Source organism: Cryptomeria japonica, chromosome 7 (genome assembly GCF_030272615.1).
Source record: "Cryptomeria japonica chromosome 7, Sugi_1.0, whole genome shotgun sequence".
NCBI classification, from domain to species: domain Eukaryota; kingdom Viridiplantae; phylum Streptophyta; class Pinopsida; order Cupressales; family Cupressaceae; genus Cryptomeria; species Cryptomeria japonica.
This window is the reverse complement of record NC_081411.1, coordinates 523,864,663-523,884,684: the sequence shown is the minus strand read 5'-3', so window position 1 is coordinate 523,884,684 and position 20,022 is coordinate 523,864,663. Positions and strand designations below refer to the sequence as shown.

Here is a 20,022-nt window from a genome sequence, read left to right as displayed (position 1 = left end):
GCTGTGGACATCTCCCTGAGAGTCAAAACTTGAAGCATCTAGCAAACAAGGATCCTCTACATTCCAAGGATCATTCAGAAACAACGCTCACAAATTATGTCCACAATTGAAAGCCTTGGACTTTATCCACAAATTATAATTGTCCAGCTTGGAAAACTGACTAAAATTTGGCCTGAATTAAGAACCTCCACAACCTTGGAATATTCTGGCAACACCAAATTTAAAGCTATTCTGGTTGGCCAAGAGAGATGCGGATCAGCTAGTCTGCTTTCACCAAGAGACAGAAGTTAGTACCAGGCATAAATCACTGCAAGGTTGCCTTTAGCAACAGATGAGTAAATGTACAACTGGTGACATACACACCAGCAAGTTTGCTTTTACCAAGAGATGCAAGTAAATGTACAACTGGTGATATAAACATCGGAAAGCTTTCTTTACCAGGAGCCAACAACATACTAGGTGTAATGGTTGGAAATAGGCTTCATAAGTTTATGCATGCAAACTAGGAATTGATCCTATCTCCAAGAATTACATTTGGAACGAGAATGAACTCGATTGGATTGACCTCCAATTTTGAACGGAAAAGGGTAAGGTGAATTCAATTCTCCTTGATTGAGGTGAAAATGAGCTATGGAAATGTTGTGAATCGAATGCAAGATCTAGGGTTAACGATGTGAAATTGACAATAATCGGCATGCACAGACAGTTTCAAATCAGATATGCAGTCATAAAGTACAAATTTGGAAATAGGAAGCAGAGAGGAACTTGTGTCCGAAATCTAGACTCGGAAATGTGGGACAATGGTGCTTGGGTGCCATCGTCAAGGAGTGTCAAATGTGGGCAATAGATATATTTTCAAGATCAGGATGCTGTTTTGAGTGTTTCCTCGAAATTCTGTTGGAAAAGTGTCAAACAATGGTGCGCAAGCGACCTTGTCCTCACTTTTTCGCCTTTGCAAAAGCTGGTTCTGTGCGTCTTTGTATGTTCTTTCTGAATTTGTATTTGCTGTCTCTTGAATCCGTCACCTACACATGGTTAGAGGGAAAATTATTGTTGGGTCGATAGGGGTTTGCCTAGGTCAAACCTTGGGTTTAGAATCAACTCTATAATTGAACTGAAATTGAAATGGAAAGTGCACCTTGAAAGGGCAAAGGCTAGATCTGAAATTGAAATACTGAATTGGAATGTTATACTTTTATGAATCTTCTTTGTGTTGAAGTCTTCATGGAAAGGTTGATGTTGTTATGTAGAAATGCATAGATGTCTTCATAAGAACTTGATCATGGATGCCATCTTGAATGCTTGAAATCTGAATACTTGACCTCTCATTCACTACCTTGATAATTCTTGATTGCTTGCTCACTTGAGTTTGCTTGATCGGAATTGAATTCAAAATTGAAAGATGTCTCAAATGAGGGGGTGAGGTTTGCTTTTATACCTCACCTCATGAAACGTGTTTGAAATTATGATGCAGGAGGACACGGAAAAGGAATTCATGCCCACATTTTCCGACCATTGAAGGGTCCAAAATTGGGTCTATTTGGTTTGGACAAGGGTGTTTGGGTGCCTCTGCCTAGAGGACAAGGGCATTTGGGTGCCCTTGTCCAGTTCATCATGGCTAAACAAAGGACTAGAGAGCAAGGCAGAAAATGAAGATTGCAAGTTTGTGTGAGCAAAATCAGGCACAATCAGAGCATAGAAGGCCAAAATGCTAAAGTGAGGCGTAAGTGAGTATGAAAACGTATAGGGATACAATTTACGATGCTACACTAGGATTAATATTGCATCCATTTGCAAGCGTTGAGTGTGGATTGACCACACAACAATTCCCGTCAAGCCACACTACTTGGTTGAGGAAAAAAGAAAAAGAAACAAAATAAACCTTACTTGATAATACCATAGAGTCATATCATGAGAGGTGACTATAGCTGCATAAGCAAGAACAATCAGTTTACAGTTACCATCTCTGATCCTATTAGCATCTCATCATCATATAATTCATCCAGATGTTGCAAGGAAGGGCCAAGGATATCAAATCAAATCAGCAAATCTTTCCACATAAGAGGAAATGATTGGTAAATCAATGTTCCTATGGCATACCATCTCAAAGAACAAGGATGGTGTCACCTACAAGGGGTAAGAATGGGGAGGGACAATCTCAAATCAGCAGCGATGAGTAATCAATCTAAAGAACAATAGTGGAGCTCATCTTCAGATGATTTATACAATGAATACACGACAGGATTTCTTATTAGCAACCCATGAAAACAAGTCAACATGTGAGAGGCACTTCACATTAACATAAGCCTCTCTATCACCATTGTGACCGAAATCAGTTCAAAACTCTATCAATCATGCACAATGGGGCTATAAGAAAAAAAGTGAAAGCATAACAAAATGAGTGTTCTAAGAAGAGTAGCTGCTAAAATGAATCTAGGAATAAAAAGTCCACTTTTTAAGGCCACGTGCTTGGCCAAAACCCAATAAACTTGCAGAATAAAGAGAGATCAGGCAAAGGTTAAAGTGTGTTATCAACTTGTCAGAATTTATTGCTACTAAAGAAACACAGTTAACTATTTCCAAGCAGATAAACTTGGTTGGGGAAGATGTAGAGGGCAATGGGGATGGGTAGGGGAGGTGGTACTACTTGGTGCCCTTGCTTTAAATAATGCAATTCAAAAACTTGTCAAAAAATTAGGACAAGAATGAGCTTTATAAAGTTCTTCTACAATGGAAAACAATTTCTCTTTTTTGAAACATAGATTTGTAGCTAAGTTGCTGGTTCTGGTAGAGGGTAGCGTATGGGAATGGGGTTTTTGTATGTCAGTGCAGAATTTTTTTTCTCTATTGGATACGGCTATATATATATATATCTATATACATATCTATGTATATGTACACACACACACATCTATGTATATATACACATATATATGTATGTATATATACATATGTATGTGTGTGTGTGTGTGGGATTTTGTGATCATGAGTATCTTGTTGCAAATGTGTGCTGAACCATGGTGGTCCTATGGTTGGGTCCATACAAATAGGATTAATATAGGATTCTAGATAAAGCTTTGTGATGACTCTATGCAATTGTGAGCATTCAAAATATAAATAGGAAATGATAAAATTTGTTATATAGGAAACTATAACAACTTTTAAAACAAATCATAATGTTAGACTAGATGGATGAGATTTATGATAGAGTCTGTGATGTACCCTTAGGGATATTAGTAATTTTTACCCTAAAACAACAATTTCAAATTCAGATAAGAATTACAATACATTTATGAATATGAAATTGCCTATTTGAAATGTCCTTTATAAGATAATCTTGGTCTAGGTCCTTAAAACAATACTAATCACTAGAAAGTGACATTAAAATCATTAAGTATTAATAGTCCATGATAACATCTAAATTCTGTCCATCTCGGGGTGGCATACTTGTGAAGACCCTCAAGCCCAGAGCACCAATACACCTCCCGGCCCACAAACGCTTCATCTCGGTGTGGCGTACTTTAAAGTCCCTCAAGCCTAGGAACACTCATTCACCTTCTGACCCATGATTATAGCAGGATCTTGGTCCACTCCATCTCTCAATCCGCCTTGGAGGTGCACCATCCTCTTCGATCCAACCTGGGAGCATTCATTTGCCTCCCAACTCACAAGCATGGCATGATCTTCAATCCATCCATCTCGAGGTGGTGCGCTTGATAAGAAGCATGAAGATTGCTTTCTCACCAAGCTCGGGAGCACTCATATGCCTCTTGACCCATTAGCGTTGCGTCTTGGGGTGGCATACTTGATGAAGGAATGGTCAGTTCTTCACCTCTCGTGAACTCGAAAGGCCGGTTATCCTTCCTATTTGAAAGTCATTTCTAATAAATTCAAACCCGATTATCTATATGAATTTTCTAGTAATTATTCTTAAAAGGAAATGCAAATAAGTTACTTACTCTAAGCAACTACTTAATTTCTACAAAATATATCTATGCATCTATATATTTGATTTTATTGATAATATAAAAGATAGTTCATATATCATATCAAAAATTCCTGCAAGAAGAAATAGGCTTGCAATAACTACAATTTACCCCTACTCCAAACCACCCCATGATACATCCTTCATACATTCTGAAGCCCCTAAAGATTATCGGATTTACATACCCCCAACATCCCACAAAACAAACAAGGGGAACCCTACTCAAAAGACCAACCCTAATCACAAAAATGGCTGGTAATAGTTACAGTCTATAAACTTCGTTATGTAGTATGAGTTTTCAAAACTACAGTAAAAAACAAATGAAAACCTAACTGGCACACCCCTACTCCAAATCACCCCATGATACATCCTTCATACATTCTGAAGCCCCTAAAGATTATAGGATTTACATACCCCCAGCATCCCACAAACAAATAGGGGGAACCCTACTCAAAAGACCAACCCTAAACACAAAAATGGCTGGTAATAGTTAAAGTCTATAAACTTCGTTATGTAGTATGAGTTTTCAAAACTACAATAAAAAACAAATGAAAACCCAACCGACACACTAGTGGAGCCAACACTAGAGCACCACTTGGACTATCTTCCAATCCTTGTTGCCACCTTCACTGCCATCTTCTACTTCCTTGTTCTGCTCGTACTTTTCTCCACCGTTGGCGAATTATTCCGTAGTGCCATCTCCTTTTTCTGTAGAAAAAACCTTAATGCGTCCCACCCGATAGTCACCTGCGCACGTTGTTCATCTTGATTTTCTCCAATCGCCCAAATGCATGAAATGAACCAATTCACGCACTTCCTCATCATCTCCATCAAGTCCTTCACAGATATCAAAGCCTGCACCCGAAATTGCCCATTCCAAGATTGAACCCAGCTTATGAATTCAGTCCTCATGAATGCATGCGTTCATGACCCATTTAATCTCCTCCTCACTACGACCCAATTCTAGACCCTAGGCAACCACCATTGATACAATGTCAACATTCGTCCTGTACTTGTGTTTCGAATGCTGGAAAATATCACCCAGCAAGGTCACCATGATCTCCACAAAGGCATTGTCCTAAAATTTGAAGAGGGCTTTGAGTCGTTTTGTAGAAATCGTCCCCAAAAAGGTCAGCTACTGTCGAGGAGTGATAAGCGAAAAGTTGGCCTCCATGTCAATGTAGAAATATGACACCTGCCAACATAAATGTTCTCCACACCGCTTTTGCCATCTTTGCCACCCTTAAAAACACCTCACACGGGTGAAGTCACATTCACCAACACGCCATTAAATGATTGCCATCTACTCATGGCAGTGAATGACCACTCTCCCAATCCAATTGGGAAAAACCCGTAAGATTTCAATAATCCTCCAAAACCCCCTCTGTATCGTCGGAATTGTTTTGTTGCCCATTTTGAAAGAGTATCTGCCACATCATTTCCTACACGTGGGACGTGCGACACCTCAAACGCCTCAAAGGTGTGGAGTAAATGTTTAAGAGATTGAATAAATTTATTTAAATGCCATGCTTGGGCTTCCCCATTTTTTATAGCATTCACAATTATCATGGAATCCCCCTCAAGGTGAATCTTTGTGAGGCCTAGCCATTTGCCCATTTTGACCGGTTGGGCCTCTGCTTCATTGTTTGTTTCATCAGGTAATTTTTTTGCCCCTATTGTGATGATGTTACCATGCCAATCTCGCGCAACAAAACCTGCTCTGGACGGGCCTGGATTACCTTTGGAAGCACTGTCAAAGTTTACCTTGTGCCACCCTTCCTTTGGTTTGCTCCATTCGACTTTCACTATAACCTCCTTAATCGGATGAACCTGAATTTGCCCATTAACGGGCCTATTATAATCTGCTTCTATTCTTAAACTTATCTCTGCGTTTGTATCTTAACTTTCTTTTTTTCTTTTTCCAGATTTCCCTTGATTTCTGAATTCTGTAATTTTGCAATGATCTTATTACAAATAGATGTCTTTTTTGATGATCCAATGATTATCCTCTTCAATTAATTGCTCTCCTCTTTATATCTTTCAATTAGAGGAAGTTACACCTCTTCAAAATCATTAAAATGTAAGGACCTGCTTGTCCTAAACCTAGTTAAACCAAACTAAAACTCACAGTTATAATTAAAAATTTAAATTAACCATTTTTGCACATGCAAGTAATAGATAAGTAACTGAACAACCATGCATCTCATAAATGACATGTGGAAATTAAATGTGCATGTGGAAAATAGCATGAGTAAAATTACGCATGAGGACCGAATAGAATGCAAACCATAATTAGTTACGATGTCGAGTTACGTGTGCGCATGTGTAGCGTAAATCATATGCATGGTCATATTTAATTATCTGTTAGTTGACTTGATTATGCGATTTTGCATGTTAATCTATCATCACACTTTTTTAGGTTAACCACTGCCTTTTATTATGCTGACCACTAATAATCCTTAATGAAACTCAGTCGGCCCCCACCCCCTTGCCTAAATAAATCTCAGTCGGTCCCATTTAAAATAAATTGCTATTTAATTTCTTCTAATTGTAGTTGGCCCTTTAAATTGTTATTAATTCCAGTGCCTAGGTTTATTTAAATACAGGCCGTGACTTGTTCATTATACAAGCTGCTGTTTATCTTGGCAGGGGACATGGCAGAGGCCACTTCAATCCTACATGTTTAAACATCTGTTAAAACAATACTAATCCAACAAAATCGCATATAGATATATCTAGATAAAGGAATTAGCTTCTCTATAGACTCATCAAATTATCAAATGCTATAGAATTGGATTTTTATAAGCCCATCACACAAGCCAAAATAAAGAAACCTCTTTTCTTAGTGCAAGTTGACAAGGAAAAATGATTGGATGGTTTTTTAAATAATATGCCTCAGATGTCTGAGCAATATAAGTCCATTTCATTTTGAGATCATTTACATGATCATAACTAAAATGATTGTTTATGGATTGCAGCCTACCCTTGTAATATAATCCAATCTGTCCAAGCAGGATTTATTTTTTCTGTTTTGTCTCCCTTTTTTTTGTTTTTTAAAGCAAATAAAGGGGATGCCTAGCTGTTCTTGGGGCAATTGAGGGGCATTTTTTACCCACAAGCTCCATTTCAGAGACATTTCCTATTGAAACCTAGTTATAGGTGTCAAAATTGCTATATCGGTTTGTTAAAAAATATCAAAGGACAAATACAATACTCAATAGCAAGTCAAATCAGTCAACTTCCCTTAAAATTCTGGTGAAAACAGCAGACTGTCAAGTCAAATTAGCAGAAACTCTAGTCAACACAAAAGATTGCAGCCATGAACGTCAAATATTGTCATTACAGCATATTTTTGGTCAAATAACGGTCCTTGCCCAAAATACCAATAAATAGGATCACATGAGTACTTGGGATCTATTGAGAGTCGTTGGTGCCTTGGAGTGTCCTAGCCACCTTGGGTTCTCTATGGGTATGCCCAAGGTGCTCCTATGGCCCTCCCATTGCTTCTTCTGCTCCTAGAGCATTTTGGAGCTGGCATGAGACCGGTTTTTGAAGAACTTAGTAATATAGATTTGGAGTCATAAGATGCAAAGGTGAATATCCTTTGTTTAGGGAAAACAAACATTAAGGTCAAAAAGAGTAGTAGAGAAATTTTTTTTGGACTTTTTTCCAATTCCAGTGTGATAATAGCAAAAGGCCTCCTACCTCTTGTTTGAAGTTTCTGACCTCCATATTGTTGCCCGAATTTCATCATTCCCCTCAATTTTTGTCTTGATCCCTATGTTTTGAATGTTGGTACAAAAATCATGAACTAGGTCATTCGCACAATTCCAAAAGTTCTAAATACCTGGTCAATTGAATGGCTTGTCGGGATTTTGTTTTGGTTCAAGTACTCCTGTCGGAGTCTGACAAATCCTTTTGCACTAACTTAAGCACTCATGTTCCTTTCTTTGAGTACTGTTGGTTTTTCATCTTAGTTCAAGAAGTCACGTCGGTCCTTGACAACTCGTCCAACACTAAGTCAAGAGGTACACTTTCCTTGTCAGACCTTGACACATAAACTAGAACTAAATTATGCTTTTCTTTTTGATGTCTCGGTTCAAGTTAGTCAAGTCTTGTAGTTCCAAATGTGGCGTCAAACTTCGACATATCCACTTAAACTCATTTTTGTTTCCTTGTTAATGCCCCTTGGTTTGACTTGTTCAATTCTTAAGAGTTCAAAGTCAGTCATCAAACTCTGACAATGGTTCTCGAACCATGTCGGAGCCAGATCGATCAATTGGCACTAAAACACAAAGGAAAACAAAGTCCGAAGATTATAAAGTTTAAGTTCTAAGACTATGGTTGGGATTCGATGGTCTTTCAAAAATGACTCATTACACGTTTTGGGTCCAAGTGAGAGCTCAAGAACTAAGGTCAGCTCCCGACACAGTGTTGCGAACTATTATATAAACTGCCACTCATTTTCAAGACATGAAGGAACTAAAATAAAAAGGTTGTGTTGGGCGGAATTAAAGGAGAACTCTAGAACTAAAGGTGTAATCCGACGAAGATTTTTGAATTGATGCGAAGGTGACATGACGACGGGAGAGTGGAAGGCATGGAACATTAATTACATAATGTGGTAGTTGGTGGAGCATTGAATGTACTGGGACAAAATTTCAAAATTCTTTCTTTATTTACCCAGAAACTTTTGTCGAAAGATTTATTATACCAAGAAGAGAAGTAAGAAAAGAGATTAGAGCTCAACAAGCAACCAGGATTGCCGCCACTGTTGGAGAGGGGTAAGCTTCTTAGAACTGCTAAGTAGCTAGTTGTGTTGAGCAAGAATTTTTATGCTTGGAATTTTTTTTGGATTAGATATCATATAAACATTACATATCATCAGGAATGTCTGAGTTTAGCAGAATCAAGGCACCAAGGGAAGGTGCACACACAAAAAATATATAGTTGACGAGCACCTCCACTATGGGAAGATGATTACATTAGATACACATATTTATAACAGCAAAAACAAAATAGATAGTCTTAGAGAACTAGGAAAATAAGAGTTCAGATTTTGGTGCAGCGTTGGCTCCCAATGGAGGGATCCAAGCCACCCATCCCATCTTTCCATTCTGCCATTCTTCCACTCGACCATCAAGTATGTCTTGTTTGTGGGGGTGTGAGGTGCGCTCATGGATCAGGTCAGCTTCCTCCCGAGAGATCTCCATGTGTAGGTGTCTACGTTCCATTTGCCTCATGAAGGCCATTAGTGCTTGTTCAAATGCGGCCTTGCCCGGTTCATCCCTCTCCCACGTGAAGCCGTGAGATAGCTCTTGGATGTACACAGTGGTGGCTCCTTCCTTTATCCATCTGTCAAATTTGTCTAAATCCAGCTTTATTACCACAATGATCTGCATCGAGACAGTGTAAAAAATGAGTCTCCTAAGAGACTCAGTGAGGTGCCTGGTGCTGTTATCAAAGACATCATCATTGCGATACTTCCAAATAAGCCAAAGAACCTCTAAAGAAAAACAAGACCAAAAGATATTTGCAGTTTTCCTACAGCCCTTAATGTAGCCTAAAACAACATCTATGATTTCAACAAAATTAGATTCCAGATTAAGGCCGAACAATCTCCATATTTCTTTTGCAAAGTGACATTCAAAAAATATATGTTTCACAGTTTCAAGCACTCTACATATTTTACAGTTTATGCAATTACCCTCCTTATCTTTTATGGGGAGTTTATTTAACAGCAGGCGCTAGCCGAACAATTGTTTTTTTGGTTCATTTTGAGCCATCCAAAACTTACCCAACCTATCTTTCCAGTCCTTTGGTTCCCAGTTTAGACCCCAGCATCTGTTAAGGTGAAGAAATATGGTATCAGCCTCGGTAAGTGAAGAATATATGCATTTGGCTTTAAGGGAGGGGAGAGGTGTGCCATCGGCCCAACAGAGTGCAGAGAGGGGAGAGTGAGGGAGAGGAGGGTGAGAGGGGGGGAAGACAGAAGCTAAGGCCATTTTAAGGATGTTATAGGTCCTGCTCTGGGATGTCGGGATAGAGAAGGTAAGTTTCAGCTCCTCCCATGGTCTCAATTGGCCATTCTCAAATATCTGATCAAAATATTTAATACCCATATTGTGCCATTTCAGTGCAGAGCAGCCTTGAAGAGCGGCTAAGGGTTTCCCATTATGAAATAGATTCCACCATATTGACCTGTTCTTGGCAATCTGCCCCTGTATAGTTCCATTCACTTTGATGTGTACCAAGTGCTTCACCTGTTCCCAAGCTTTCCATAGGGACTTAAAGACCTCAGAACCAGTTGGGGATACCTCTATCTGTCCAAGAAGAAGGTCAAGCATGGGGAGATCCTTCCATTTTCTGGCTTTCTTAGGGATTGAGGATGCAATATTATTTCTTAATAGAATTTTCCATGGCTCATCCCCTTCCATGGCCTTGAGAATCCACTTGGAGGTGAGGGCAATGCCCTGTAGTTTGAGGTCTTTTAACCCCATCCCACCAGAAAGCTTATGCATAGTGCACCACTCCCATTTCACTGCATGTTGCTTCCTAGTACCTTTTCCATCTGACCATAGGAATTCCCTAATTTGTTTTTGGATATGATTGAATTGGTAGTTTTTAAAGAGCCAAGCAGAGGAGAAATAGATATTATATGATGCCAATATCTTTTGACAGACCTGAAATCTTCCAGCCAAAGACAGATAGTTCCTGTTCCATTTAGAGAGCTTCTTCTCTATCTTATTTCTTACCCATTCCCACATTTCTTTTAAATTTGGAAGGACAGAGAAAGGGATGCCTAGGTATTTTACAATCTATGTAGGGCCCAACCTGTTGAGAGATAATTTTGAGAGCCAGTTCGGGGGGTTATCATCCCAGCCAAGGAGATTGGATTTGTGCATAGCTATCATACTGTCAGAGGCTAGGCAAAATATATCTATATTTTTCAGCAGAGCAGCAAGGTTTTCTTCCTCGAGTTTAATCAAAATTGCAATATCATCAACAAATTGGACATTACATATTTCCTTTTTGTTAGGTAAAGATATGCCCCTAACAGGAGGAGTGATAGACGAGTCTTTAAGTAAGTAGAACATTGCATCAGCAGCTAGAACAAATAGGGCTGGAGTTAAGGGACATCCTTGCCTGATAGATCTAGTTAGTGTAAAATTGGAGGACCTTATCCCATTTACTTCAACGGAAGCATTAGCATCACATAATAGTGTTTTGACCAGTTTACAAAATCCAGGTGGGAATCCTAATGATTGAAGCATCTAAATGATATATTCCCATTCTATTCTATCATAAGCTTTCTCGAAGTCTATGAGTAACATAGCTCCATTTTGCCCCGATTCCTTTGCCCAATGGAGTGATTCCCAACATGTGATTAGGTTTTCTAGTATATACCGTCCTTTGACAAACCCTGTTTGAGTAGAACTGATAATCTTAGGTAAGATTTTCTCCAATTTGTATGTAGTCAATTTCGCTAAGATTTTATATGACACATTCAACAGTGTAATAGGTCTCCAGTTTTTAATTAGGGTTCTGTCACCCTCTTTAGGGATGAGCTTGATCAGACCTTGGTTAATGTTTGCTCCCAGGGATCCAATGTGAATAGCCTCAGTATATAGAGAGTGAAGATCATCCACAACCCATTCAATATTTTCTTTGTAGAATTCTATCGGAAATCCATCAGGGCCAGGGGATTTGTCATTATTGAGGGCCGATATAGCTTTCTTGATTTCTTCTTTAGAAATAGTCATTTCAAGCATCTTACTATCTTCCTCATCAAGAAGTTTGGGGACCAAAGACATGACCATCTTTCTAGCATTATCCTGCTCCTCCCTAACTGGTTCTGCAGGGAACAATGGCTTGTAGAACTGAGCAAAGCACTCTAGAATTTCAGTTGGTTCAGAGAGGTTCTTATTTTGTTCCCATATGGTGTCTATTTTCTCTCTTGCTTGCTTCATTTTAAGAATCTGGAAGAAGAATTTAGATCCTTGATCCCCAGTATCTAGCCAGTTTAACTTAGCCCTAGTTCTCCATCCTTTGATTTTCTGATTTTTCAATCTTCTAAGATCATTCTTGGCCTTAATTAGTTGATTGGTGAGTGCTACATTGTCAGGATCCCCTTGAAGATCAAGCTCAGCCATTTGTAGGGCACTATGCAATTGCATCTCAGAGGCTCTGACATCTTTAGCCTTCTTTTTACCCACAGCCTGATAAAGTGAGGTCCAGGTTATAACATTTTGGTTCCATTATGCTTGGAATTTATAAAAGCAATCGAAGATGAGAGGGAGTTTTTCAATTGAATTCTTGTTGTGGATTACATTTAAAAGGGGGAAAACATGAAATTTGAGTATCTAGGTACGAGAACCTAAATGGGCTTGAATGCTCACAACCAAAAATAGGGAACACAAAATTGGGCCACATAAAATTGAAGTTGAGCGGATTCCGATAGAGAGTGGGAAACCCCAACCGACACCCAATCATGCAAAGGCTAGTAGAGAGTGGCCTTCCCAGTTGTGGTGCAGTGTGTAGACTTGGTGTTAGAATGCATTAACTGATATGACCCCAACACTATGGAGATCAAGACATGGGACAACAGGGTCCTTGTAACCCTTGACCAAGCTACAATTCAAAACTTTTTCCAGTTGCTGAACAGAGAAGAATATGCAAACTGGGATTTTACACTATCCCAATTCTGAGTTCAACACCAAAGAGGGTTTCTACAGGAATGTGATCACAAAAGAATGGTTTGCTATGCCTAGGAAGGGACAATCTAAATTACCCAACACCATTCACAAATCCTTTCTAAAAGGAGAGATCGCAAACATTATTGTCTTGTTACACAACCTCAGAGGGGATGGAGATGCATTCAACTTGGTTGAGTGAATATTTTTCTTTGTTCAAGTTATTTGTGTAGGAGAAGCATCTTTGGATTGGGCAGGGTTGATCAATGATCGGTTACCCGCCATGATAACTCAATTTAGACTAAACAGATTCTTTTATATGTCCTTTTATTTGTTATATGCTTTAGCTTGCACCCAACTGCATGGCTTAGATTTTGTGAAGGAATTTGATAACAAATTCAAATCTATGACTTCTATCTCGATTTGCAGCTGCAAAGGAGCTATGCAAATTACAAAAGAGTAAATGATGTATTTACCATGAAATTGGTAAGATAGTTGCAGGGTCACCCAGAACAAAGAATTTCACATGAAGCAGCCACATTGATAAAGGTGTATGGCAGGTATTCACTTACATAAGGGTAGGAGGTTTTGATGGTTTCCCCTTAAAATTATCCAGTTATGTGGAGGATAAGCTCATCATAATTGAGCTTTGTAGGCATATTTGTGAGGTAAATAAAAGATGTGGTGAAAGAAGAAAAAATTGCATTCAGTTTCCCATCACTCTAGGGTTATATCGTTTTAAGACACAGTTGAATGCCTTGAACATTGTGATGGTAGCATAAAAATGTGTTATAGACACTCATGATGTCCTCAGGCTAAAATTCGACAATAAAGACTTTGTTAAGGATAATTTGCACTTGGGCCCTGCATTCCATCATGTGCCTCAGCTTGAAGACTATTGGGAAGACTACACAGGTGATCTTGGAAGGAGGAAAGGAGACTGGTCGAGGATGACCTTGAAGCAAATACTGGACTACCAGCTTGGTTGGGATGTAGATGGTGTTATAGACGATGGGTTTGATATAATTGACCCCACACATGCCTCTCATGTACAAACACAGCCTTTGGATCCCATTGATTGGACTCAACTTGAGGAAGAAGACCTAGATAGAAGGATCGCAACAGTCCTAAGAAGGACCCAAGTTTGGGTGGCCAAGAAAAAGGGTGATGCCACTAAGATCATCTTGGCCAAAACAGAGAGATCAACATGGCAGAGTAGCACTGGAAATGTAAATCCCTCTTCCATAAATCTGCCCGCATAAACAGTACCTCCAACTAATTTGGGAGGGAATGGAGATGGAGAGTCACTGGGAAAAGATCAGGACACCAAGAAGACATGCAGGGATGGCTCAGCACCAAATGCTGGAACAGAAGAGCCAGAGCGAGGCAGAAGAGTAAAGAAAAGAAAAGAATGAAGGAGAGACAAAAACAGCAGAACCCAAAGGGGGTGTCCCTACTAGGAGGTCCCATGTAAAATTCTAAATTTGTGGGGAAAAAAACTAGTCTTTTATTTATTAGTATTACAAAATTACAAATAAACCTAAGCTCAGTGAATCTTTATAGAAGAAGTTTTGTGGGCATCTTTTCTGCATTTTTTTTTGCATGATTTTACTTGTCAGTACTTTTGTGTGATTTTCCTAAGGTTTTACTGCATGTTTTGCCTTGCATTTTTCTGGATGCTTTTTTAGCATTGCTACATCGACATATTTTGTTTGTTTGGTATTGTAAGATTTGTCTGACAAATTTATATAACTTAAGTGTCATGTTGGAAGGCATATAATACTAAAAGAAATCTAATTTTAAATTTTCATAAATGAAAACAAGGCAGTGTAGTAATTGTTTAGTTCTATTTATAAATGGTTTAATTTTTTATAAAAATGGTTATATTATATGAATGTTAGTATCTTGTCTTTTATTAAAGAAATTATACCTTTATGAGGGAAGATATTTCAAAGGTCTTATTATTATATGATAAGAGAATATTAAAATAATTTAGTAAAATGTATAATAAAAATTGATTGATAGTTTAAATGTATTATTATATTGATAATTATCTAATACGGAAATTAACTTTCAATATATTTATTTTTTATGATATCTTGCCACATCCATATTAGTGGTCTTGAAATATGGCCATATCTGTATCTGATACCGTTTCCATATCCAAACCTGTATCCGTGCCCCTGCAACTTTGAATAAAAATAAAAATTAAAAACAGTCCTAGTCTGGGACAGTCATATTGAAGACTAAAAAATTGAAAACATTAAAATGACACGGCTAACTAAACTGTCATTCCTACTGCATCTAGTTCTAATGAGCCAATTGGTGATTTGGTTATTTTGTTCAAGACAAAGTGACGATTTAATGTAGTTCTTGAGTTTGACCATGAACATTGTCTGTTTTCGTTTTTTGAACAGATAATGTAAACTTATCTGATATATCATATGACGGGACTTATTTAATATTTTGAACCATCAATTATCATTAGTTTTTTGCGATTTTTTGTTTAGTTTATGCACACATATTATGTTTAATTTTTTCTATGATTTTATATCTTTTATACTTTTAAAATAATTTAATCATAATGTATGGATGTACCTGAGCTGTACCTCACCCTGGGTCTTAAAAATAGCGAACCCCATACCTCAACTTATATTATTAACATAGGTTGAAACATCACCCAAAGTTATTTTGATTTAGATAACAAGAGTTGTTCCTTTATATTTCATTGGTCGGCTTCAGTTATAATTTTTTTTCTTCTGCCAATGGCAAGAAATTGTCACCTAAATGTTACTAAGTATGCAGTGTTTGCTTTCATTCATTTATTTTGGTCCTTAACCGATGGTTTGAGAGAAGCCACATGCATCTTTCATTCTGTAGCTGCAGTGGCATTTCAGCTGATTATTCTTTTGATATTAGCATTTTTAGTAGTACCATTTCTCTTGCAATATGTTTTTTCATAAAACTATTCTTATCATTAGTTTCGATTATTGTTTTTGGTATAATATTTATAAGCATTGAATGTGCATGGCTGATTTGTTTTTGAAGTCTTTCTTCATCTTTTATTTATATGACTTTGGTTTCTATCAGTGCAGGAAAATGTTGATGACAGGAACATAAATTGCATGGCTGCTGATAGATAAGTTGCACATGTTATCTCGAAGATGGATTTTCTCATTAATTCAACTGGAGCAGTTATCCATTAGCTGATCTAAGCTTGATCTTTGCTGGGTCATGCACATCTCTGATACTAGTAGAAGATTTCAGGTTATGGGGGGGCAAAAAGAGCGATTTGTGAGGTACTGTTTATTACATTATTTACAAATTCTGTCTCTTATTTGCTTGTGTAATGATTGGGTAGCAAGGAAATTTTATCTTTCTTTGCTATTATTTGTCATTGTTTTAGAATCAGGTCATGTCATTGTCTTTGCATACAACATTTCTCAATGGCTTTATTTTTTGGTTTGAAGAACCTGCTTGAAATGAACCCTTGGCGTGGGCCACAATTATTTCTCGTGTCTTCTTGTTTTCATCTCTGAATACATGCCATTGAGCCTGTAGTGTTTGCTAATTTTTGTGACCCTTGTTGTTGTATGACTCTTACAACACAAATGTCCTCAGTTGAAATGAGATTAAAACTATTCATTTTTAGATATTCCTTAGTATTATGGGAATGGGAGTGGGGATCATGTCATTTTCAGACATTTTGTGGAGAATTAAAAGATTTAGTTATTAGTGATCACTGCTGAAAGAAATTCATATTTGTTGTACACACCATGAATCCAAGTTCCATACACCGTTAGAGTCAACTACAGCAATGGAAATAAAAAAATGTACACAAGATGAATGGGTGTTACTGTAAAACACATCCACAAGACACCAAATTTACTCTGCAGAAACCCTATCCAGGTAAACGACTAGCAATTGAAAGATGCCTCTATTATTCTGATGTAACAGAAATGTTTTCCAGAGATATGCCCCCTTCAAAAGCTTGAAGCCTCATTGCTCCCCTCTAACCTGGCTGCAAAACACATGAATATAGAACTATGGAACCAATAGCTTTTGAAACCATCTACAATGAATTCAATGGATTGTCAATGTTGCTTGACCTTCCAAATTCTCATCCGTGCTGTACAGATATTGAGTTAAAACTTAAAATTGACAATGTTGCTGGACCTTTTAAATTCCCATCCATGCTATACCGATATTGAGTTAAAATTGAAAATATGACCCGCATAATGCTGAAAGAATTTCCATGCCATCTACATCTGCTGGACCTGTATTGGGAGCTGAAGTCATTCTAGATGGATTCTCTGGTTGCTGAATATGTCCATGATGATTTCACTCAAAAATTCATCCTGGAAATGGACTGCTAACTTGTCAATCTTGTATATTTACATAAATGGATTTTCTGCCTAGTAAACATTGGTTTTTTCATGATTTCAGGCCATTCTAACACCTCTGCGAACCCCTTCCAATCATTCTGGTTTTGTTGATTTTTTGTCTTTAAATGTGCTCTTACAGGAATGGACTCAATCAGTTCATCTAGGCATCATCCTTCCAATCCATCATGCTCAAGCTTAAATTAGTGTTTTGGGGTAAGTGGGTATAAAAATTTAAACAAACTGTCATGAACAGTGAATCTTTTTGAGACCGATGTTTTTCCCCTTTGGTGTCCTCCACTATATTATAATCTTCCTCGCTAATTTATGCTGCTTGAATCCATAAATTTTTAATGTTTTCACATATTTCTGTGATAATTTGCTGAAATGCTTTGTCTGCTCTCCACATTTCTTGCTGATTTCTTTGTTTGATCGAATGAGAAATGGTTTGCGTAGGATTTTCTGACCTCTTAGGTTGTAAGTTATTTCATTTATTTTTTAATGCCTTTTTTTGAGCAGGAGATATTGCCTACAGTGTTAGCAGATGTCAAGGGATTTCCCCTTCTTGATATAGGTTGAAAGATACCCTTTTCTATCCCAGCAATTCTCATAATAGAAACTCAATGTTATCAAACAATTCGTATAAAACAGAAGGCAATCTTTAACATTGTATTTCCAGAATATACTTATCCGAGTCTTAAATCGTCAGTTTATACACCATGATCAAACAATATCAGACTTTTGCATTAACAGTTCCTCCTTAGTATCTGACTCAGAAAAGAAGCATTATGAGCATACAGATTTCTCTGAAACAAACACTTCCAGCTGGCATGGGTAGAACGATATTTCCTGATAGGCTTGCATTCCTAAGCGCAAGAATAAGCTGTCCAGTGGGAATCCTGATTCGTTTGCTATTGGGTTTAATTCCAGGTCTAGCTTGATTGGGCCGAATGTCTTGTATCGTATAGTCTGCTTCCGGTCCTTGTGGTCCTGTGGATGATCATATGCCTCTACAGAATTGAACCAATGAAGTAATGATCGCCTGCACTGAAGGAACCTAGATTTCAATCTACCGAGTCTTCTGTTTGATACTTTGGGTGCCACAACGTAATGTACCGTACTAGCAGTGAGCCTGTTTAACATAATTGTCTAACTCAATATGCTTGTAATAACAAAAACCAATTCATTTAATTTAGGAGACAATTCTGTTTAAAGTTAACGGAGTGGATTCTGAACCAAATATTGTCATATCATTCAATTAATTATTCTGCATTCAATCAGTAATATTAGGGAACCCAAGATGAGACTCAGATCTTACCTTATTCCTGAAGAGTAGATGGCTTGATTTGTGAGAACCTGCAATTACAAGGATGCATACATCTACAAACATATTTGTTCTGATCAGCATAAGCTATTCTATTTAATATAGAGACAGAGGAAAAGTATAAGAGGCTTTGAAAGAAAAGCTAGGGTCCATTGTCTACCAAGACCAAGGGATGGTTGCTTCTAACCCCCTTGCTAGACTTGGCAGCCCTGTGTGCTATCCTTCCAAACTTTATACTTTAAAATACTCAGATTCCTTCCAACTTGGTAAGACTGGAATGGAGAAGATAACTGCCTTCTTGACTTCATGGGTCCTATGACCACATGAAAGCCCCTCGTTACCACTGGATACCTTCTCCATCTCACCAAGATGGAATTAATACAGTTACTATAAACCGCTACTGGATATGCAGTCATTAATCTTAAATATAATTATACAGAACATGTTCTCAGTCAGTACCAAATCAGACATATTCAAACAGTGAACATCTAATTTCAGAACTGTGTCATTTCAGTATAATTGCATTCTATACATTCCTTGTTTGCATAATAATTCAATACTATTCCTAATTGCAGTGTTTAATGTAGTGACTGAAAGAAATCGCTGTGTTCTTACTTGAATCAGGGACGTAATCCCTTACCTATCTGTGGTGGAGCAGAAAACATTTCTAACGTGAGTGCTGAATTGGATTCCTTGCTGGCCACAGTTTCTGCCTTTTTAATTATTCTTTTCTACTTTTTTTTTCCTTCCGATTACTTCTTACTGTATTAACTTATGAGTTCTTTCTGATTTATTATTTGTCACCAAGAACAAGGACGTTACTGCCTGTAACTTAATAACAGTTCTGATCTGATTTGATTGATGGTGATGTCACTGGATTCTTTGATTTCTTTCCTTTATATCTCTCAATGTGAAGGAAAAGTCACACCTCTTCGTCATGTATGCCCCTTGGCAAGAGACACACCCTTTCCACCATTAGCACCCTTTGAAGGAGTGCAACTCTTCATTATATCTGCCCTTTCAAAGGTACACAACCTTTCATGATCAGATCTGCACTTCTTATTTAAATCAGATCTCCACTTCTGATTCTTAAATTATCCCCCTCTCAAATGAGGTTCTCTTCTCCCTTTTATATCTCATATTTGAGGGAGTCACAACTTTTCATTCCATGTCTTTTAACCATTCATTAACTCAATTAAATTTTAATTATATTTAATTATATTCTTTTAGATTTTAATTTTAATTCAATTTTTATTCTTTTGCATTATAATTTCATTATTACTATTTACCATTAAATTCTATTTCAAAGTGGGGACATTACACACAACACAGGAGGGAGACCCACGACTATAATAATGAGTCGCACCAATAATATCGGCCCACATAATTATCTGGCATCTGTTGATATTATGCAGTGCCTTGTCATCCTGAGTATATGAACCCGCAACCCGTCAGTTCTTCAGTAGCCCCGCACTATTTATCTACCTTTGCAATTACTAATTTGCAGGCCACCACAGTAGATCGGCAGATTATTTTAATTGTACCCTGAGCATATGAAATACTTCTGATGATAGGAAGTCATATTAATATTTAATTACTACATCAAGGCAGGCACCTCTGCAGGTCAGCTCCTCCAAT

At 37.7% G+C, this 20,022-nt stretch overlaps 1 protein-coding gene across 6 annotated transcripts in view; it reads left to right on the top strand.

Moving 5' to 3' along the window:
• The window catches only part of LOC131061649 (putative cyclic nucleotide-gated ion channel 8), a 95,062-nt gene that overhangs the window by 6,740 nt on the left and 68,300 nt on the right, over window positions 1-20,022 (top strand). For 4 of the 6 annotated variants that reach the window (XM_057995444.2, XM_057995443.2, XM_057995438.2 and 1 more), the window contains exon 2: window positions 15,769-15,977. In XM_057995444.2, the coding sequence (XP_057851427.2) occupies window positions 15,913-15,977 (65 nt within the window). In that variant the 5' untranslated portion in view covers window positions 15,769-15,912. The remainder of the gene's footprint in view (window positions 1-15,768; window positions 15,978-20,022) is intronic. The other 2 variants (XM_057995439.2, XM_057995441.2) reach the window with 1 other exon arrangement.